The 23,666-nt window shown below is 39.2% G+C and overlaps 2 protein-coding genes across 2 annotated transcripts in view; both read left to right on the top strand.

Moving 5' to 3' along the window:
- Positions 1 to 1,076: 1,076 nt before the first annotated feature.
- On the top strand, positions 1,077 to 10,776 carry si:ch73-206p6.1 (phospholipid scramblase 1). The gene is made up of 7 exons (XM_042510153.1): positions 1,077 to 1,104; positions 1,728 to 1,817; positions 5,135 to 5,177; positions 5,289 to 5,509; positions 5,678 to 5,839; positions 6,337 to 6,498; positions 8,291 to 10,776. The coding sequence occupies exons 2-7, from the start codon at positions 1,749 to 1,751 to the stop codon at positions 8,318 to 8,320; spliced, it is 687 nt and encodes a 228-aa protein (XP_042366087.1). The 5' UTR covers positions 1,077 to 1,104; positions 1,728 to 1,748; the 3' UTR covers positions 8,321 to 10,776.
- Positions 10,777 to 20,686: 9,910 nt separating this feature from the next.
- plod2 (procollagen-lysine, 2-oxoglutarate 5-dioxygenase 2) overlaps positions 20,687 to 23,666 on the top strand; it is a 39,860-nt gene continuing 36,880 nt past the window's right edge. The window contains exon 1 of the mRNA XM_042510147.1: positions 20,687 to 21,220. Within this exon, the coding sequence (XP_042366081.1) occupies positions 21,118 to 21,220 (103 nt within the window). The 5' untranslated portion in view covers positions 20,687 to 21,117. The remainder of the gene's footprint in view (positions 21,221 to 23,666) is intronic.

Here is a 23,666-nt window from a genome sequence, read left to right as displayed (position 1 = left end):
ACAAAAACAACAACATGTTCAGCAAACACTACTACCCCCACTACCATGATCTAAAATGAACGGCAATGTTCATTGTTACATCGCTCTGGCGACAAATACCTTAGGGGCCCGGTCCAACATATTCTTATAAGCAAATGTGGAATTTATTCATGTTTACAAGTTTTTACTCCATCACCATATTTTCCTTCTGCTTAGCATTCTCTAAATCAAATAACATCTATAAACACAGCAAAGTATCATATGACCTACAATAAAACTGTGGCTTATCGGATTGATCAATACAAAACAACTGAAAGACTAAGATTTAAAAGAGTTCAACAAGATCTGCCAGCTTCATATATACTTGTGTGTCAACATGAATCCTCCATGATCACCATATGCCAGTTATGTTGTCTCCCACTTCTCCGTTAATACTTATATGGGTAATTTTAGCAACAGTGTGCATGTGCAACAAGGTCAACCTGTGCGGCAGATATAAAGAGGTAAAGAACTGAGTGTGGATTACATGCAATACAGCAGATTCTTTGGCAGAAAATGAAGAATGACTGCATTTTTTATTTAATTATATGCCTTTTTAAAGATGCAAAACTAATTCACAATAACAAAACAACAATAGTGACCCTGTTATCTGAAATAAAATACAGTATATGATGTAGTTGTTGGGGTTATTACAATTATTGTTTCACATGTGACTTATTGGTGGCAACAAATAACATCTGTTATTTTATCATCACTATAAATATGTCTGAAGCCTACCCCCCCAAAAATACCCTTTTTGAGCTTCTGGCGTGATCAGAAATTCCAGAAAAATAATAACTTATTGCTGCAAAACTAACCTATACAATTCACTTTACATTTTATGGGCTTTTGCGGGCTGTTAAATTATGGAAATTGGCACTCAATGACAATGTGATATGTTCTATTATATTGTGTTCTAGTATATTCTGATCTGCTCTGTTGGGTTCTCTTTCTATATCCCTGCCTTGTCATTGGCGCGTGGAAATGGGAAGTAGGGTGACGTCGACCAATGAGATCATAGGTTTATTCCAGAGGCTTGGTTCCGGAGTGGCCTGTTATTATTTTGGGGTAGCAGGTGAAATATCGGTGAGTAATCCTAATTTTGGAAAAACAGCTTTCTGTTTTATGTGACATGTAAACTGATGACGGAAAAAAAACGATCTTTTTTAACATGTCGCCGTTTCCTCTGAATGAAAAAAGTAGGCGGATCAGACGTCGGCGTGCGCTCTCTCCAGCAGATGAACATTCACTGGCTGTTAACATCACAGTCTTAATATAATCACTAACAGAGATCTGCACTGAGATGGCCTACATATCGGACGGGCGGCGCAGCGTGCGTTGGCTTTAGGCCTGTTTATGACGTGTAAACAAACGGAATAAGAGGATTTCTCATGGTGGTGTCTTCCCGTCAGAAGCGTCACTTCCAGATACAACCAGGATTAAATGTGTCGCCCACCGTGTCGCCCCTCAGCAGCAGCAGCTCCCCCACACTGTCCGTCAGCTGCCTCGCTGACTGTTTACACACTAAGGAAGCCATTGATAACATAGTATAAAGACCAGTTGTGATCACGGTTACTTTAGCATTAAAGCGGGCATACAGAGATAAATGTTATTAACCACGACTCACTCGTGTCCCTTTGTTTATGTGTCACCTACATGAGCAGCAGATGGCGCTGTATCTCAGTTTTAATCACTTCATTTATCAACAGGTCTCCCTCGAGTCCAGCAAAATGAATATGTACTCTGTGCCCACCCCGGGAATACCAGGATGTCCACCAGGATTAGAATACCTGACCCAGGTAAGGTTTTTTTTTTCCCTTTCACGTGTCAGAGTCATTTAATCTAGTACCCTGCTGCCAACATAGAGTCTGTTTATTTGCCCATCGATGGAAGAAGAAATGAAAAAATATCGTTTACCTTCACCCCCATAATATAATATTATTATATCATCACAACATGCCTAGAATATCACCAAACACTCCAGTACAGAATACAGCCCAAGTATTCAGACCTTTGTTGAAATGAAAGTACTAATACCACACTGTAAGAATACAAGTAAAACTCCAGCATTGAAAATATGACTCAAGTAAAAGTAATATAATTGAGAACATGTACTTAAAGTATTAAGAGTAAAAGTACCCAACCTACATAAAATTTAAAAAATAAAAATAAATAAATAAACTCATAAAAACTAAATTAGACTGAAATATTTATAATAATATTCTGCCAATTGTTAATTTGATGAATGGACTAATTGTTTCAGCTGTACTTGTAATGATATTTTAGACACTTTTCTTATGCTTTTTATGCAAAAATCTTAATTTGTCACTTTATGGCAATGCTATTTGCACCACTGCATCAACACCAACACAAAAAACTGATCTTTAACAACAGCAACACCGTGAGCAGCGATTGCAGCACCACCATCAGGTCATCCTACATGTCTCCAAGCAACCAGATTGCACACCAACACAACATGGCAGAAAAAACTTTTCATACAATAAATACAACCATAATATCATCACTGCACGGCCTTTAGTTCAATAAGAAAAATTAAATCTGTACCCAACAATACTTATCACACGCAACCAACAATGCACACTGTTGTATAAACCACAACAATACAATAACTTTATCTGAAAAAAAAAATGCACTCACCCGTCACATCTGATGAAACGTTCAATGACCTCCTCGTGCAGTTGTGCTTCCTGCTTTAGATGAATGAGCAGCTCCTCATCTATGGAGACAGAAGCAAACAGTCGTGTTTGTCCAGTCTTATTCCTTTCATATGTTTTGATGCGTTTGAGAGCCCAGAAAGATCGCTCAACCGAGGCTGCGGACACCGGGATTGTCACGAAAAAGCACGTGAGGGCATAAAGTTGTGACATACTGTCTGCAAGCCCCGTGCTCCTCAGAAATGTCACATCACTTGGGCTCTGAAAGTTTTCACTTTGAGTTCAGCTCCTAGTCTGGGAAGGTCAAACTGTGCTCAGTAGCTGCCATTCAGGCTCCTGAGCTCTGACTCGGGACATGTCTGCTTGAATTGTCTTAAAAGTTGCGAAACAAGCAATGCAACAAACAGCAGCCTCTTGTGATCTGCAAAACGATTCTTAATTTGTGCAAGGATGCTGTTTGCAGCTCTCTGTTTGTGTGCGGCCTCCACTGTCTTCTCAAAGATGCCATACAATTTTCAATCAGTGTTGCTCGAACTTTAAAAATATCTCTTTTACATCTTTTTTCACTGACGTACCTGAGGACATATGACAGCCAGGCAGCATTGCTGAAGTCTCGTAACTGGTGCGGCTGGTCTCTTTCTTGATCGCATCATTACGCACCTCAGCAACAGCTGATGTCCCAGTAACAACGGCGGTGGTGACAAGCAGCATCAGTCTGATAGCAAAGGTAGTAATTCCAAGTAATTAGCTCGGTTTACAGAGGGTTTTTGTTTAATAGCAGCCTAAGTGAAGCTGTCCAGGCTGCTAAAACCAGAGCTATCCCAGTCCCCCCAGTGGTGTTAACCAGTAAACATAGCCAGCAAATTAGCTTGTTCCGCTCGGTGCTAGCTGTTAGCCACTGATAGCTCATAGCTGCTTTGGGTGAAATGTCGCGCAAAACCTTGAGTAAATCCATCCAGTTTAGGTGTAGGTCTTCCTCTTGTAATTATTTCTTTATTATTATTTCTTTGTGAATGCAGCTGCCATCGTGTTTCCCCTTCAGTACTTCGTAGCTCGTTTGCTAACGTCAAAACTCGCCAGGTGAAGCTCAAAACTGATGACGACACTGTCAACACATATCGTAATCTGATTGGTTGATAATACTGTCACTCAAAGTTGTAATCAATTTGCAGGTCTGGGCTCCAGCTAAAGGCTAAAACTACCACAAGAGCTGGTCTGAGGAGCTGTGATGCATTGAAGTGACACAGGAAATCCTAGCACAGCCCCATAAGAGAAAAAAAACATATTTGTTTTGTGGATAAGTAGCACACTGAACAAATAATTACATGCAGACACATATCAGGCACATTTCTGTTTAATTATGAAAAACAAATTATGATTTTGATTTTCACAGGGCCAGCAGAGAAGGCCCTGGTCACCACTAAGTAGAAGTAAAAAGTGGCATGAAAAGAAAAGACTCAAGTAAAGTACAGGCACCTTAAATGTGTACTTAAGTAATTGAGTAAATGTACTTAGTTACATTTCACCAATGCAAATTAACTAGTTTTAAAGCATACCTAAAAGGGAAACACCATCTAAATTAAGAATTCCAATATGTTATTCCCATGGCTGACAGGAAAGATCAATACACATAAACATAAGATACTCTCTTAAAGTCAGAAATCAGAGAAAAGTAAGTCTAAAACTTATGATGTCATAAAATATAAAGTCTGAAGCTGCCCCATATTATGCCTGGAGGCCCGATTTTGAAGACCCATGCAGCGAACATTTGTTTTCTTACTGACACTAGGCTATAATGCATTCATGCTAAGAAAAGATAGGCCTTTTTCAAAAACACATGTTAACATGTCACAGCAGGAAAAGCACAGATGTAAATTATTAATTGCATGATGGCTCAGTTCCACAAGGCTGCTTCGGTTTCAGGGGCCCTGCTATAGTACATGCTACTCTACTGTCAAGGCTTTTACATAGTGCCATCGTTTATGTTATGAAAAACACCTGCATTTTTGCTATTATGCCAAGTCAAATTGTCTACTTTAAAAACAATATTTTAAGAATAGAGTTCTCTACCAGCCTTCACGTCTGCAGATTGAAAGCTCAGAAACCGCACCATGAAAACAATTTCTCTGCCAGAGCAAAATACTTCACAGTTCAGCGGTGCTTGAGAAGTACATGACAATGTCCACAGAAAAAAACAAAACAATATAAAGGTCCACTAAAAACAGAAGTGACTCCACTGCATATGCTTACGCCCTGCAGAAAATATATTCACATTTAAGAAGCTGGAATCAGAGAATTTTGATTAATTTTTTTCTAAGAAAAAATCAAAGTGATTAAATAATTATTAAATTAGTTGGTGATTAATTGAACACTAATAAACTAACTGATTCATTCTTATGCAAAAAAACATATATTTTAACCCAGTGTTTCTGGTTTTCTAGGTGGATCAGCTACTCATCAAACAGAAAGTAGAGCTTGTTGAAGGTAATGTATGTTAAAAACGTCTTGAAAAAAATGCATAATTGATGCTGCAAGTTCAAGTACAGATGGTTTTGCAGGGTCTGTATAGTAATGACATGTTGTTTGTCCACACAGCTCTTGTGGGTTTTGAAAGCAACAACAAGTATGAAGTCCGTAACAGCATGGGTCAGAATGTGTTCTACGCCGTCGAGGAGAACGACTGTCTGAGTCGACAGTGTTGCGGCCCCTTGCGGCCCTTCACCATCCATGTCCTCGACAATTTCGGACAAGAGGTCATCACAGTCACCCGGCCGCTGAAGTGCATGTCTTGCTTCTTCCCTTGTTGTCTACAAGAGGTGAGTGACACCACCTTTAGACACGCTGACGCTCTGTCCGTGAAATTAAAATGTTGAGGTGGTTTTTGTTCACCACATCCATTATTGTTTACATTCAGTGTCGTCTAGTTTTTCTTGCGAGGATATGACTACAAATCACACTCTGTTCTCCCACAATCCCTCACTCAGCTGGAGGTGCAAGCTCCCCCCGGTAACACTGTGGGGTACGTTGCACAACAGTGGCACCCGTTCTCGCCTAAATTCATAATCGCGGACGAACACACCGAGCCTGTACTAAAGATCCACGGGCCCTTCTGTGGGTGGAGCTGCCTTCCAGATGTTGACTTTGAGGTGAGTTTATCTAAATACAGATCAGTTAAATTTGTGTAAACACAACATGGTAACATTCTCGGCCTCTGGGTATTTTTTTGTAAGAGATCCTCCTCGGCCTCTGAAGCAGGAAATATGTTTCCAATCAGAGTGGATGAAGGCGTCGCACAGGGCATGCTCTTGTGTGGCACAGTGTGGCCATTGTTCCACGGCTCAGCTGCTTTTATTAGATTGAGCTGTGAAGGGGATTTGGGTCAGTGATACAGACCTTTTACCAACCCAGAGGAGGGGTAACTGAAGCATGATATTACCATCCTGGTTCCTCCCTCGCTTCTTTGAAGTCATTACTGGGATAGAAAATTCAAGTAACTGTGGCAGCAGGCAAAGAGCTGAAATTGGATAGGATTATGAATCATTCCATGATCTGCTGCCAGTAAAACCAAACAATTTTAGGGATTGATCTTCATCCGAATGCAACACATGTCAACATTGTGTCCTCTCTCTAACTTCTGCTCCAGATTCTGACGATGGATGAAGTCAGCAAGATTGGAAAAGTCAGTAAGCAGTGGACAGGACTTCTTCGGGAAGCGTTCACGGATTCAGACAACTTTGGCATCCAGTTCCCCATGGACCTGGACGTGAGAATGAAAGCTGTCATGATCGGTGCATGTTTTCTCATTGTAAGTAATGATCATTTCTATGTGCCTTTAACGGATACTTTGGCAATTTTCAACTAGCTTTGTATCATAATAATCTGGGTAGTATGTGTAAATGAACTGTGGTAAACCTCTTCCCCTCCCAGTCAAACTCCACCGCTGGTTTTCGGGCTCTAACTACAGGCTGCACCTCTGCATTTTCATATTGCCCGCCACCCATGCCACCATCACAGACACAAAGAGTATAAAAAGTGGATCAAGAGAAAAACCTACCTCTCTCCCTCTTTCTCTCTCTCTAACTCAGTGGTGGACAAAGTACACAACTCTATTACTTGAGTCAAAGTATAGATACTCCTGGTCAATTCTGACGGCAATACATGTGAGAGTGGCTGAGTCATATTAAAACTTGACCTGAAGTACTGGAATACTTAATTTTAAAGTATTAAAAAAAAAACTCTACACACTGTTGTGTATTGTCACAATTAGTTTAAAGAACACAATGAGTCTGCAATCAAGTTTGTGCGCGATGAACAGAGAAAACTTTTCAAACAACACCAATCATTTTTCATCTAAAAAACTTCAAACATGGACTTGAAGTATGGCCATGGGTGATCTGATGGTGATCTTTATCTCCATCTGCTGCTGTAGCTATTACAAGCACCTCATTACCAAATACAACCGCCTACTGATGACCTCTCCTCTCTGCATGACAATGAGCTGCCCAATCTGAGTAGCACATGTGCGAGACAGAGGCACGAAAATACGCTTCGACAAACAAACCACACACGGTACTGCATGATCAGTTTATGGACTTCTGTCCCCCGACTTCAAAGCAAATGTGAAAAAAATATGATGTAATGATAATGTAGTGGAGACAAAATTACAATATTTGTCTTTCAAATGTAGTAGAGTGAAAGCAATACATTTACAAATAAGAACTTCTTAAGTACAGCACTTAAGTAAATGTGCTTTGTTATTGTTCACAACTGCCCAAACTCAGACCAAACTCTGATCAAACCGTAAATCTAATGTTGCCCAATTAAATATAAATCAAGATTCTGTTACTGCGTTGCCTATTTTTCACCTAAAATGTTTTCAGAAACATGTTGCAGCTGTAATATGAGATTATTTGTTACTAGCTGGTGGTCATCGAGACAAACAGACGAGTTCACGTTATGTCACCCGCCAGCGGTAGTGTTTATTCGACCAGTGTGACGCTGTGGATTCTGGTGGTTGTAGGTTTTCTACCTCTTGAGTAAAAGATGTAGCCCCTTTTTCTCTGTATATTTGTGTCTTTCTACTACATAGACAGCCTAGCTTTATGAAAAGATCATCTTTCAGTTATTCAAATCTTTTCTAAAATCAACATGTCAAAAAAGTAACACAGGAACTTGTAAAGTTATATTTCTCTTTTAGGATTCTCTCAGTGCAAAAGAAGAGTGCCAAAATGTGGCTGTTACAGATGCAGTAGCCTCATATGACCCTGCTTTCATGGGGAACGATGTCTTCCAATTCACTGGTAGCTAGAAACTTCATGTAGCTACCACTTAATGCACCACTTAGCCTACATTTTGTGGGAACTGTGACCTGAAACCACCCCGATCACCACAAATTCAAAACAGCTTTTCAGAGCTACTTTCTGGAGAAGCCACATTTGCTAAAATGCTAAAATCTAAGGACTTTTTTCACAGCTGGTTTAGCAATGACATATCAGTGAATACATTTGCACCTCAGCTGATGTATTTTACCCTCAGTCTATGTCAATGTAATGCATTTTTTGCCTTTAACATTTGCCTCTTGGTGTTCTTCTCTACAGGATTTCATGTTCTTTGAGACAACTAACTAGGAGCCAAACAGGACCTCCAAGTAAGCGTATAAACATTCCCGGAAGAAAAGGCCACAAAGCCATTATGATCACTCCCAAATGCCCTAACCGAGAACAACCTTCACACAGATAGTTTAAAGGAAGTACCAGGAGGTACCTAAATGTTATAATTTTGCATGAACAATGAAATAGAAGGTTTGTTTTAGTCTTAGCTGCTCAGGTTGGTTGTTTGAACATGTTTCTGGGCTGTGAGTGCACAGTGCAGTGTTTTTGTGAGGAACTTCATTTGTGTTTACATTATGGCTGCAAAGCCCGTCTAGGCCCAGAACCTTTAGTTCCTACTGAAAACAACTTGCATTATAGGATAATATCCATATACAAGTAAATGATAACACTATCACAGGCAGGTGCTGTTATACAGTTTATAAAAAAAAGATTGCTGTCATGATCTTTAGAAGGGGGTCGCACTTGTGTAATTTGGTCATATTAATAGACAAGATATTTATTTATATAGAACACTATGCTTGTAGCTGCATATATTATGTGAGAACTCAAAGACTCATAAAAATTGTAGTTTGTAGTTCAAATATTCAAAGCCCTTATTTATGGATTTATATTTTAGTCTGTTACAATTTGTCAACATAAGAGTAATGTGTGTGTGTATGTGTGCACTGCTTTGTTTGCGTGTATGTGTGCTATGAGTGTACTTGTGTGTGTTTTAATGGAAACATAAACTAACATAGGATAAAAGTAAATTTTCAACGCCATAATAATTATGCATAGTCAACTCTGAAAAGGTTGTTTATTTGGGCGCGGGTGGGTTGTTGCTTGATGTACCATCCCAGTCTTGTCCACAAGAGGGAGCTAGCTTTTCATTTAAGAATAACCCAACATGGCCCAAATAGACAAACTCAATACCTGCTTATGCCATAGGTTTTTATTGAAATAGTAGTGTCTGATGACATTTATTTTTGGACAAACTCAGGTTAAAATGCATGCTACTGTATTATAGTGTTGGCTACTGCTGGCTCCAGGAATTACACACCTGCACCTCATACTATAAATATAAAGAGAGAAATATTTTGGAGGAGATTTTGTAACATTAAATTATCTAAATATCCATATCACGTGCACATTTTCTGGTATATCAACTACATATTGATTTCTCTCACTGCTGCATTGACATTTTGTGCCAGCTCCATATGTTAAAGTTAAATAAAACGTCAATTTTCATCAAACTGCAATTAACACTGCTGTGCACCCTGCTCTACTGTGAAATTCAAATATGACTGAACAAAGTATGGCCATCAGTCTGATTAGGGAAGGTATAAAAAAAATGTAGAAAAGACTTTATCTATTATATATGCCACATCAACATTAACGATGGTTTGGATCTTTTGAAGTGGGGTTGCATGAGGTCCTTATCCACATTCACAGGCAACCTTTTAGACCAAGCACAATTAAGTTTCAGTTTCACTGTGCCTGGCGTTCTACTGCTCCGTCTGTGCCCAGAATATGCTCTGCGCTCCGAGAGTGCAATGCATAACAAAACACTATAGATATATTCCAATAGCACTCCTAATGACAGGTTAAGCTTCTAAAATATAAAATCAATTTGTGGTAGCAGATGTTTCGATTGTGGTGGGCTGCCACAAATGAATGAATGTGCGGGAGTCTGGGAGTGATATTACAGCCTCCATTCCAGTCGAATATTGCCATCTGGCAGTGTTACGTGGTAAAAAACAAACTAAATATAGCATACACTTAAACTGAGGGCAACAAATCATTTCGTAGCTGACCCCTCCACAGCAGTACATTATTTAGCTTCTGTGCTGATAATCCAGCCCGCTTCTCCAAACAGGCAATGCGCTTACCGACATCCACTGTAGGTAATACGCTTACTATGGATAAGAACCCCAATTCAAAAGATCTGAACTATCCCTTTAAGGCCATCAGAAGCTCCTTTGTAGCATCATGATAATGACTTGCATGTCATCTTGGGTTCTAGAAAACTGTAAAAAAAAATCCATCTTAAGTTATTTTCTAACAGATATTACGCATTTTTGTAATAAGTATTAAAGAATAGTGTTACCTGTGTAGACTTAAATTTTCTTGTGTCAACAGTGTTTTATAATATATTGACTCGTGTTTATAGAATTACCATAAGTGGATTTATCTTACCCTTTATGAGCAGCATTTTTCAGAACTTGATCTGAAGACTAAATAATTATTAAGTCCTTAAGATGGGTGTTTTTTTTGCAGTTTCTGTCCATGGCTTAAGTTGTTGAGAAACTATTCTGTTTAAGTATATTTGAATTAAATCCATGCCATTAAGGTTACCTGTATCATCTGGCATGTCTTGTTGGGTTGAACTGATCAATAGTATAAGATGCTGGTGCTAAGTCCTCTGAAGGCTCTTCGATTGTGTTTAAAAGCCAAAAATTCAAGTCAGAATGTGATACAAAGGGAATCTAGGCATTCCCAGTAAGTTATAGTATAAATAAAAATTAGAGTACTTATTCTTCTACTTTTGCACTAATACTGTGAACTTATTTGAGTCATGAATGCAAACTAACTCTGTGAGCTAAGCTTAAATTGTGCAAATAGTCCATGGAAACACTCCAATAAAAAAAAAAATGTTATGTGTGTGGTGCTTTTGGGTTTTTTGTTCCTTCAGTCACCAAATCCATTTGGCATTAAAAACTGCTGACCCTCAAAAACGTTTTTTTTTTTTTCATTAGAGACCTTCTGAGCTACAGTCCTTTCATTACAGATAGTAACTGCAAATGTTACAATGGTCAGACCGTGTCAGCGGTCATGTAAAACCACTCAGCCTTGCTTGTTAATTAGTTGAGCTCAGCAGCTGCTGCAGTTGCCACCTTCACCTTTTTTTGAGCAACATTCTTAAACGGCTGTCATAAAATGTGAATGGAATTTATTTATTTATTTTTTGCTGCAAAATCCAGCCTGCAGAGTGGACTGATTACGCCACACACATATGCCCTTGAAGGATAACATGAAAAGGGAAATGAGAACATTTAATTTTGTCCTTTTACAAGTAAGCTGTTAACCTGCAGCTGATAACCTTGCGTTTAACCTAAAGAAGTCCCATTTAAAACTGCCATTTTAAAGGTTTTTTTTCTTTTTAATCACACAAATCAAAAACATACTTTGGCACTGAATAAAGAGCAAGGCTTGAATGGTGCGCTAAATCATTGCAGTTTGCAGTATTTTTTTTGTTACATCTGTGCAACAATGTGACTTTTCATTATAATTTTGATTAATGACCGATTAAAAAAGCCCAGTGACGTCACTGTGGTCATGGATACTGTCAACACTCCACATTATTGAGTTATTATTCTTATAATACATAACATTTGAGGCCACAGGTCTTCTACATTTAGTCTCATGAGCACACTGCACAATCTCAGACTTCTACAAATTTCTGTGAGTTATGGCAAAGCCCCCGTTTTGTGATAATGATAGTTTTTACACATTGCTTGGCATGACTTGCTGGAATATATGACGCGGCACTTCTCTGACTGCTACAGTTAATTAAGCTGTGGTTGGAAAACAATGTGAACCGTGGAGGCGTGTACATGCAGGGCCAGGGAGGACATGGATAGGGATGATTTCTTATTCCATTTTCTCCTGATTACGGGAACAGTTTTAGTCCTAATATCAGAATTGCTGTCAGGACAGCAATCTTAGTCTGTCAGTCTGCCTCTTGGTTAGTTCATCACTTTGGTCTAGACGTAAATGCCTCGGAGAATATTGGTTGTCATAAAATTTGAAATAATCCTGATGGCTTTTCCTTAGCACAACCAACAGGTCAAAGTTTTCACTAATCCTGAGAAATATGTCAACATCTACTGGGTGGATTGGCACATAATTTAGTGCAAACAATCATGGTTACCAGAGGATGAAGTCAGTAAAATTTGGTGATACTCTGACAGCATTTGTAGTTTCAAGTGATGTGTCTTTAAAACTAGTGGACTGTCATTTAATTTGGCACAAACATTCAAGTTCCCCTCTGCATGCACCGAACAACAATCCCTTTACTTCCAGCCCAGTTCCCAGAATAAATTGTCTGCATTGTAAGTTTCTGCAAACCACAGCTATGTTACATTCGTACGCTTCATATGTATGATGTAGTTCAGATTACATTTATATGGCTGAGTTTTTCATCAGGAGGAGGAGGGATGGTGAGAAAACTAGTGAAGACGGCTGCCAAGTAGCAGACCACTGTTCGAGAGCAGCAAAAGAAGATATTTTTTGATGAATTCAGGACATTTCAAGCCATATTGGTAGTGACCAAACCAGGTATTTAAAGCTACAATATGGTGGTTTAGCAACCCTAAACAGATGGTTTTTTATATCTAAACCTAATTACACATTAATAACGCTTTGGTTTGCAGACATGTACATTACAAACACTTACTATTTCTATCTAACAGCATCATTTTGATACATTTTAAATGTGTTCAATTCATTTATTTACATCCAAGTACTCACAAAACTAATGACACTCCCATCAACCTCAGCCGTCCTTTGTGTTTGGTGGTCTTAGTAAATGTTAGGCATCAGTTTCTTTATGATGACAGCATTTTTAAATAGAAAATATAAACTGTTTCCTTAAAAAAAAATAGGGTTAAAGTAAAAGAGTATAAATTGAGATTAGAAAAAAAGTAAGTGTATGAGCACTCTACAGCTTTGGCAGAGATGCGTACTCTCTGAGAGATTTCTATTCTTGATTAGATTTTATCTGCACCTGGATCCAGGTTTACACGCATTAAAATGCACATCATGACAGACAATCGAAAGACAAGCACTTGAATTTCATTCAAGTTACAGCAGAAGTTCATGAGAATATAACGTGTCCAATCTTGCTACGTTAAACATTTCTGGATTTAACCCAAAAACTTGCCCCCAAGTTCTCTGGTTACAAAGAAACTGGGCCAAAGTTAAAATCGGAGTATTGTGCTTTACTAGAGAACTATCTACATAGACTGTAAAACATGATCTTTTAGGCACTTTTTCTCTTGTTTCCTCTGCATCTGGACCATGGTTTATATGGGCGCTGTAGTCTGCCATTAATTGCAGTTGTAATACCAGTGCTTGGATGGCACCATAAAGTGTTAAACTCTAACATTTGAACTCCTAGTGACCCCACATTTCAATTAACTCCACTGAGAACCAGCTGAAAGTCAGACACAGCTGTGTTCGGCCAAGATTAATGCGCATCTCCTCAGTGTGCTCCCCCTTACTGAAAGCACTGTGGATCCTTCCTGAGAATTCACCCCAGAGGTTTTCCGTAAGATGATGCATATTGCTGGATTTGCAGAAGTGGCGCTGTCAGATATTACTGAGAAATTCTCCATGTTTAGTACAAACTCAAACGCCCAGACCACACACAGGTGATGTCACTGATGTCATTCCTGCAGTGATTTGCTGGCTGAGATTTCCCACACTAGGAAAGACACAGATGTTTTCCTCAGCTACAGTATGCAGGGTTCTGTTTTGAGCAACACCCCATGTCAGACTTCCCTTATAATTAATACCACTTATAATTAAACACATATTAAAGCTTCAAAAACTGACAAATCTGTGTTATGTATATATCTTACAAATGACAGTTGGTTACACAAGTGAGATTGATGTCTGAGCGAAACAAACAATACAAACAACTTTAAAATGCTCTTCCTCTGTGATTGAAGCAGAAGAAGACAGTTGAGGCAAACAGCAAGCCTCTTGACTTGACATATTGTGCTCAACAACTGACACATTCAGGAGCTGCGGGCCGAGGATACTCTATTGTTTGTTTCACTGAACTCCTGGCTTGAATTACTGCACACATTTTTGGGTATTGAACTTAAAACCAATTTTATACGGCATTGTGAAGGCTGATTGGGAATGCAAGTCTGTCCCGCAGGGGTTTATGATAACAAATCAGTGAAACCAGACTCTTTATGGAAACAATTGTTCGGCTCTGCTTCTTGCCAATATGGAAGAAAATATACTCCTCTGTGATGACTTTTTGAGCCCAACACCCCTTGAGAAATGATATGTAGTTTACACACTACAGACAGTATACAGGATCTGGAAGTTCTCTTGCTTTAAACCCATTGAGATAAACAAATGGCTCAGGCAACATCTGTGCAAACGCAGACTAGGAAAACACCATATACACACGATGGGGGAAGAGAGAGGAGATGTAAAATAAAAAAAGGGGGGTTGGTTATTTACTTTAACCCTGACATTCCTCAGAAGAAACCAAAGAATGGAGACATGTTAGACCTCACTAGCACTTTCTCCTAAAAGACACTCAGATATGTTTTGTAGATGCATACTGCTGCTTAGATTATGTTTTCTGATTGTGTTTTTAAGCTTGAAATATAAGCTTGAATAAAAGGGGCCACCTCTAGCTTGCCTGTTACTCTGGGTTCACGCTGGATGCAGAACAGACGCAAAGCACACCGTTTTCCATGGAGTGCCGGCTACTTGCTTTCGGCACCTGTGTTGAGCTCCACAGCAGACTGAAAAACTGTCAACTGGATGTAACAGTTTCGATGTCTCGTCTATTTTTTCTACGAGCAAATGTGGCTGGACAACACACTAAATACTTTATTATAAACAAAGCAAAGGCTTCAACAATGCTTGCCAGTTGTGTCTAAACATAGAGGGAGGGGGCAGACACACAGAGTAAGGCAAGCACACAGGGGCGCGCGCGCACACACACACACACACACACACACACAGCCAGAGACACACAAGCAAACAGGGACAGAGAGACAAGGAGCTCTCCATGTGATCAGAAAGGAGCAGAGAAAGAGAGTCATAGTTGACCCGCATGAAGAAATGTGCTTCTGATGTGAACTGCTAATGGCCGTCTGCGTGGAAATTAACAAATCAGGGCGCTCCTGTGTCCAGTGTGAACCCTAAGAAAGCTGCAAGACATATCTCAACAGATTGCTTATCCTGGACTAATAAGGTGTGACAATTGACAGCCGATTCAAACTTTTGCCAGCTTGCCCTAAAATAAGCCTTTAAATGATCATCATCCGGGCGAAGCTCCTACAGCAGATGGTTGTGATTTCTATCTGAGGGTCTCATATTTCCACACAGATCTCTGTTTCCTTGTGTCCTGTCCTCCGGTGCTCTACACTGTCAATTTTTTATGCTATTCTGGATTTGTAAGTTTACTTAACAGCAAATTAGCGGTTAGCCTACGGACAGGCGATACCTAATGCCTAACAACGCTTAAAAAAGCAAAAAAAAAAGACAGCAACCTCCTCGTTCTGTCTCATTGGAGCCTAAGTGTTTAATCCAAACAGCATGAGGAACACAGATATCTAAAGCCATGGTGTCAAAGTCCTCAACTTTGTATATCTACCCTGACCTCCTCTCTTTGCCTTCTGGAAAGTATCAACATGTCAACCTTTCTGCACTGGAAAAATCACTGTCCAAGCAACGAGTACATTTTCTCCTAATTGTATTTAGCAAACCAAATTAGTGGTGTATAAACAGATTCTTTTGGGCGATAAAGATGCACTACAGGGCAGGATTAATGCAAAGCTGAGCCCTTTTCCCTCAACCTACTTCTGGAACGCTTTTGTGGTTTTAACGTGGCCACCTAATGATGACAGTCAAATGAAAGGCCAGCAACAGAGCTCATTATGTGTAATTTTCAAGGAACACTGCCCCAAAAAACTCCAGTCTATACAGAAGAAATGCAGATGTATAGGACTGAGAATGACACAGGTTTGAAAATTGCAAACATCTTCAAGTGTGCATGTTAATGTAATGTTCTGCTCAAATCTTTATGGTAAGCTCGGACTTGTAGTCTGAGACAATAGAGGGCAGACTGCCCATGATCAAAGTGAATTAATTCACACGTAACCGCTTTTCCCCTTTGTGGCCTGACTCTGGCGTGACATTAAAAACCGCACTTACTGTGCTTGTTAAAGTTCTCTGGTCTTTGATTAAACGTGTTGCTGATGAAACCCCTTTCTAGAAAACCCCTAGACCACACCCTGGGCCAACGGATGCCCCGTGGCCTCATAAATGGGACAAACGTTGACAGATCTGAGCCAAGGATGACGTAAAGATGCATTCTCAGGAAGACCAGCTGAGTGGGGGAAAGGAGCGCCGCCCTCTCCATTGATTTGGACTAGTAATTAAACCTTCTGCGGAGTGATGAAAGCATCTGGGATAAAAATGAAACCCATTCTTTAACGGTCATGTTGCAATTGTGGGTTCCTGAGCAAGGTTTAGGGGACCAAGTGTCTAGGATTTGTGAGTCACAAGTGCAATTGCAAAACCATCCGGTTGCACCACCAAAAGAGGGTTACGTCAAAAATAGAGAAGAAAGTAGAAATCCAAGGTGTGTCCAACCACTGACAGATATCGCCTAAAACAGTCCACTGACATAAGTGACGGGAAAAAGTTCTTTAGATTATATGCCCCACATTATTCGTGGCAGTCAGAAGGAAAAAATCATTGAATAAATGGAGAAACTATTCAGCTTCATTTTCCCATGAGTCCCTTTTCTCATGAGTTCTCTTTTTCCTCATAGGAATTTCTAGTTTTATTTTCATTATTGGGCATTTTCTTTATAGTCTGCCTCCCTAATGAATCATCTGTTTCTTCTTTCAGCTTTATTAACTTTAAACAGCGCCTGTAAACCCACTGTCTCCAGAACAGCGCTGAAAATAGAGGATGGTCAAGGAGGCTGCAACACTGTTTAGTCTTATACGAATGCAAGGACAGCTGAGGCTGGAGGCTTGTGTGTTTTATTTGGCACTGAAATAAGCCAGAATTAAAAAAGCAGGCTCCAAAGCGCACCACCTGTGCTATTAGAAAGTTCCCAGCAGTCTTTTCTTCCTTTTAAGGGTTAGATAAACAGCTGTATTTGCTGTATTTTCATGTGTGCTGCAGTCTAACGTCTGCTACTTTGTGCTGATACCCAGACAGATATATAGTGAGGATAATTATGTGCAGGTGTCCTGATGAGCTCCTGGCTTTCTCCGTCCTCACCCCACTTACCACAGCAGTCTCCCAGTCTGTGCATTCTATGCGGCAATTTTGGTGTAATTAAATGTAATTTTCTCACCCACACCACATGCATCTCAAATTAAAATGTGTCATCAGTGCCACCACCACGAGCACTTAAAACATCACAGTTTTGCTTAGCTTAGAAAGGTAGAAGACTGCAAATTTCCTTGTATTTCTTATTGGCTTTACTGTGTTTTACTTCTCCAAGTGCGTGCCTCTGATGGGATATTAAACCCCTCATATAACCCCTGGACATTTTGTCAGGGTGTAATCAAATCCAGAGGACATTTCACTGGCATTTCCAAACGTTTGGTGGGTGATCAGACTTGAGCCAGTGAACTGAAGCAAGACATAGCTTATTCCCTATTGCACGCTGCCAAGATGCATGCATGAGGTTCTGTACCACAAACACTTACACTTTCCAGATGCAGAGAGTTCCCTAACCATGTGGCAAAACCGCTCTTAGATATTTATCACTGAGTCATGCAATTAACCATTCTTTAAGGCTCATTTTGATTGCAAATAATAGGATCAATACCTTTGCAAATCTGGACTGTATTGTTTTAACTAGTGTTTGTCTGAGCTGCACAGTAGGGAGGGCTGCCTTCTATATTTGAAGTTAAACAGCAAAGCAAAGTGGCAATTTTCTCATGACACACTAATTTCCATAAATGTGCCGTCCCAGTGCTCACTTTAGTGTCAGTTTCATGCTGAATTACAGTAAAAAAAAAAAGAATAGTTCAAGTCCAAGTCAAGTACTCTATGTTGTGTTTTCTGGCCTGGCTCGACTTTTTCAGGGGGTTATCAGGACTTCTCTGGAAAGAAGAAATTTATCTCGTAAAAAACGTCTGGTTTCTACTCCCTCTGCATGCAGAAACTATGGGGCCGGTGATGTCATTAAGTAAAACAATCTGGGCACTGGCAGTCATCGCAGCTGCCATGTGAAGTGTTTACCAGACAGAGATGGTTTGTGCTGGGGGGCAAATCTGTTGCTCCCAATAAGGAATTGGAGACACAAATGGGATAGAGCACTGGTCTCAGGGTCAGCTAACACACTGGGAGACACAAGTACAATCCAACGGTTGACTGAAGCTGGATTTAACATTTGGCTTCTGTTTTTCCTCTTCATTTCTCCCTTGTGTGTGTGTGTGTGTACGTCTACGGCTGTCAAGAAGCTGGACTAACAGCTAACATCTGCAGTATCAGTTTACAGTTTCATAAAGTGACGTTGGTTAAATGAGCTCTGTATATATAAATATATATGTAAATGAGGCTGTATAGAAATAGGTGAAAGTAGAGCTGAAGTGATTTGTTGGTTAATCAATCGGCAGAAAATTAATGGGCAGAAATTTTGATTTGGCATTTGCAGCCCCACTGGAAAGTTCCAATGGACCCTGGTAAAGAGGTCCAGTGGGATCCTTCCTCAGGAACTTCTTTTTTGAAAAGCAAGCTCTATTTTTATGCTTTTCTTAATGCACTCTTGAAGGCTGCCTGTTTTAAAGTTAAATGTATTCATGATAACAGTGGTGGAATGTATCTTAGTGCATATATTCACCTACAAAAATGAATGGAGTGACAGACGTGGGTTTTTTTTTTAAAATTATTATTGGGTCTATTTTTATTTTTGAAAAGAGATAACCTTTGTATTTAGATCCAGGGCTATTTATGAAGTATTCCTGGGCTGAAGCCTTTTGACACAGGCCTAACGGTGCTCAGTGTTGGGAAGATTATTTTTGAAATGTATTATGTTACAGATTACTAGTTACCCTGTTAAAAGTGCAATAAGTAATTTAACTATTTACTTTAAAGCAATGCACCTCATTACATTTGATTACTTCTTGATAACTTTTATATCAACTTTTAAACTGGGCAATAGTGCTGAAATGTCTGGGAATATGCCAAAAGAAGGCATTCCTGCACAGCCAAAACATGTAAAGCAGCAAGTTGAATGGTTTACTCTAATATAAACGTCTTACTATAAAGAACACGTTTGGATGTAACTCCTTTGTAAACAATAACATTTTGATTAGTAACTGTAATTTTTTTCTCAGTAACTGTAATCCATTACAGTTACATCTTTTTTGCAAACTAAGTACATATAACTTACTCCCCAGTACTGATTGTACCTTACATGCTCATGAGTATTTCCACAGATTTAAGTTTTTAAATGAAAAATATGATCATCTTTAAAAACGAATGCACTGTTACAAATAAATAAAAGCATATGTTTTAACTTTAAAAAAGTGAGTGTCTAGGCTGCTTCAAAAGTTTTAAGTCGACTGAGTTTGAGAAGAGAAGTTGAGGGGATTTTATAAGCCTGTACACTAACTTTTTATAGTTTTAATAGTTTATTTTTACTGTTTAACAGAATACGAGGCACTTAAAATGAGCTCCACCTCCACTGACTACAGCTTGAGAAAGCTGTCTACACATTAATTCATCCAAATAATTTTCACTTCTGATACTTACATTTTGTTGTCTAAATTTGTCATTTTTACTGTGTTTAAGAATTTCACACTGTGGCTTTTCTAATTAATCTAATTTAACCCTTTGAAACCTTATCTGACATCACTTTTCTTGTACTGCTTTCAGATGCTAATCACAAGTATTTGAAACCTTTAGACCTGGAGCAAATTGATTTGATTTCTTTCAGAAACATAGTAAGAAAAAGGCAGTGAACAATTTGGCAAGAAAAATCCTGTAAATCACATGAAATTAATAGAATTAGAAAATTATTTTTTAAAAAGTTTTGGAAAAGTTTCCAAGGAACTATATTCAAAATAATTGTAACTTTATTGTTAAAAATATTTTAAAAAATATTATCATTTTTAAGGAGTTAAGCTATTTCCTTGTTTTTTTTTTTAAATTTCACATTTTTTGTCTTTTTTTCATTTTTGTTTGTTTGTTAAAAATTGCTTTTCTTTTCTGGTTTTCTGTTTGTTGTTTTGGTTTCTTTCTCTTTTTTGGGAAATTTTCTTGCAAATTTTACTACTTTCTTGCAATTTTCTGGGTCATTTCTTAAATTGCCCATTGCGTTCTTTACATATTTTTGAAAGAAATCAAGCCGTTTTGCCCAGGTTTCAAATGGTTAACAGAAGTAAGACATCTGAACACTCCCACTGCTCAGTTAGGCATTTTTAATGCTAGAAAACAACTACAAAACAAACACAGAATAAAGTATCTTATTGTGTGTTGAGCTGCTGCATTTTAAATGTGTGTTTTTGCAGTTTTATTCCACTGAGGCTGAATGAGGAGTCTGTCAGGAGTGTGTTGCAGAAGGGGAGCAGTGTTGGTTGACAGGCGCTGGAGCTCAGGGGGAGGGGACCAGGGGAGGGATATGTAATGGTAATGACTGGAGGTGGGGGTTCAAATACAGCTGTGCTTAGTCAAACTTTCGCGCAGGACGTGCCTGTGTCAGGGGTGAGCACCGTTATCTCTCGTCAGCTGCCTCCTCAATGGGCGGTAACTTTACCGGGAACTCAAGTGGCTGCAGTTGCAATTAAGGAACCACGCCTGTTGCGCTCTAATTTCTCTGAATTGCAGTACTTATACTACCATTCCCTGGAGCTCAAGCTGTCTCTGGAGCCGCCCGACCAGTCAACTTCATATCCATTGGATGTTTTTTTTTTTTTAGTCTTTGTTATTTTATTATCGCGAGACCGTGCATTACGAACCTACGGGGCCGATCCTGACCACTGCTTTCGGGCTGGGAGGTAATAGTCCGATCGCACTTATTTTGTCCGGGTCCTCGCGCAGTAACAGCAATGGAGTACCTCAAGTTTTGTTTTGTGTTTTCATGCTGGGTGAAGTTTGCAAATTGTGTCTTGTCTACTGATACACCTCAAGCTCCTACACCTATTCCTAAAGGTAAGAAACGTTTCTCTTCTTCCTTTTGTTTGCTGTCATGTTCATGTTATTCCTGGTTTGCTCAACAACTTTTGATTTATTTTTTTTTTAACTGTTGTGCTAGTTGTGAGATGTTTAAATTATATTTTTTCGGAGAAGTCAGTACCAGCCACATGTTAGAGGTGCAAGTTGCATGCCTGTGCGTAAATGTGAGCGTGTCAAGCGCTACATATGCTGCATCTTTAAATTACATGATAGTGTTTAACACAACAGAACCGTCTGCGGTTTCTCACAATCCTGTTTTTATTTCAAGTTGTCTGGCAGCGCGCAGCTCTCACTTTTATGTACACATGTCACGCTGTAAAATGTCAGCGCGAGAAAAAACTATGGTTGGTTCCACTTGTTTACACTTGCTTTAGGGCTACATTTAGACTTGAATGAAAACCAGAACAATCAGACAGTTATTAGCCGACATTTACCATGAATCGAAATGCGCGAGAAATCCCTCAGTATTTGATTTTAATAGGAAACAAGCAATTATGTGCTTGAGAAACACAGGGGCGGCTGTAAACCTGTTATAATTGAAGGTTGGTGGAGCAGAGCCAAACCTGCTTGAGTGCTCAGCTGTTAAAACATACAGGACATGTATAGGTTTATGGCCCCCTCTGTGTCACGGTTTTATTGACTTGTTGGTATGTCTCTGTTGCTAAATTGCTCTAAATTGCCCTAAAATAATTTCAGTTAAACACAGGCCATGTTTCTCCTGTAAAGGGAGCTGTGGCATCTTGTAAAAAACTGCAAACAACAACATAAGTGGGCACATATGTCTTTTTATACCAGTGTTGGTGTTATAAGTGCTGCAGTGTATAAGTTCAGTCTGGAAATCTGTTTAATGATGCATTTTGCTGGAGGGAGGCAGTCTATCAGGGTACAACAGCTGCCTTCAGTTCTCCACAGACTCGTTTTGTCCTGGTCTAACTGGGTGTCTCCCACACAGCAGCCACATTAACTTTACAAGGGTTAAAATGTTTGCTCAAGAGAGACTTGTTGGTTCACCTGGGAAGGATCATGAGGTTAAAGTGATGCAGCTTGTTGGGATTAATACACTAAACCTACTTAATCTCTCACGAATGGAGGAAATTAGCAGTTGTGAATGACAGCTTTCATACTTTACATGATGCAGACTGAGTGCAATGATTTCATTTGATGACGTCAACTTGTGAATTATTGCATTCTGTTTAATTTTATTCCTGATAAGCTCTATCTCACAATGTTTAACCAGACGCCATATATAGAGAGAAAGTTTGAAAACACATGGTGCACTGATGTTAGTAAAATTACATTTTTACACCTTGCTACTTTGCTGCAGTAGTTTAAAAGCACTTTTCTTTTTAGAGCAATACAAGTACTTCAGGTTCAAACTGATTTCTGTCTAAAAATGGGTGGGGGTCAAAAACATACATTCAGAATTGAGTCTTTTTTCCCCATTTTTCCTATATGTTTCATTGCCAAAGGAACATCATGCACAGATGTTTCTGCAAACTCCCTCAGTGTGCAAAACAGCAAAACGGGGTCTAGACCTTTTCTTTATATGAAACTGTTCTTCACTAATAAATGCGTTTGAATGCACTAAAAAAGGCACTGGTGAGTAATTCTACTGACTCAATTAACTGTTTATGCAGTTTAACTCCAAGATGTGTTACACTGCATAACTTTTATTGAAGCACAAGAGCCAAAACTCATTGCATGAGGCATAGCCTTGCACATTATACGTTATACGCACATAATTTTGTTTCTTATTTTTCCTTTCCAAATAAAAGCCATTTGTTTTTAAGTGTGACGTAGTGATGAAACACTCCAGCCATTTGGGGCCTTTGTGGGTCGTAATGTAACAGACATTTGTGTATTGCACCTATTGTATGAGGTGTTAACAGTTTGGAATAGCAACTTAATGAATCATCTTTTTCCCCAAAATTCTCAATCAACACTTTCCCTTTCTTTCCTGAAGAAAGGAGGATGCAGAGTATTGTGGTGAAAAGTGAAGGGAATAACTTTGTTGACGTGTCCTCCTTTAGAAAGCCACGTCGAAAAGAGCAAGTTGTGTGTGCTGTTTTTGAGTGACTTCATTTTTAGGTGGGGCAAGATGTTGGTTGTCATAGCAACGGGGTGTTACAAAGCAGAAAAAGTTGAAAGGACTTAAAAGGCTACAAATTATAAAAAAAATATTACAGGTACAGGTAGGAAACATGTTTTCATATTCACTGATTTTTTCTAAATGCCAGCTGTGAAAGGTGATGTGTAGTGTTTTTCCGTTAATTCAGACTGTTAATGCAGATTCTGATATTTGTTCTCTAACAGAATAATGCCTCTTCATTGGTTGTAGCGCAGAAGCAGACGGTACAATTCAGCCATGAAAAGGGATAGTGAGAGAAGCAGGAATGCAGAGCGATGCCCGTTTCTCACCTAT

This window comes from Plectropomus leopardus, chromosome 21 (genome assembly GCF_008729295.1).
Source record: "Plectropomus leopardus isolate mb chromosome 21, YSFRI_Pleo_2.0, whole genome shotgun sequence".
NCBI classification, from domain to species: Eukaryota; Metazoa; Chordata; class Actinopteri; order Perciformes; family Serranidae; genus Plectropomus; species Plectropomus leopardus.
Note: the sequence above shows the minus strand (reverse complement) of the source record. Positions and strands in the feature narration are given on the sequence as shown.

Bases quoted from the DNA above. Each gene is read 5' to 3' on its own strand.
- si:ch73-206p6.1 (XM_042510153.1), top strand. From the start codon at position 1,749: ATGAATATGTACTCTGTGCCCACCCCGGGAATACCAGGATGTCCACCA. The intron at 5,510-5,677 runs GTGAGTGACACC...TCCCTCACTCAG, and splicing joins TCCCTTGTTGTCTACAAGAG to CTGGAGGTGCAAGCTCCCCC. The intron at 5,840-6,336 runs GTGAGTTTATCT...CTTCTGCTCCAG, and splicing joins TTCCAGATGTTGACTTTGAG to ATTCTGACGATGGATGAAGT.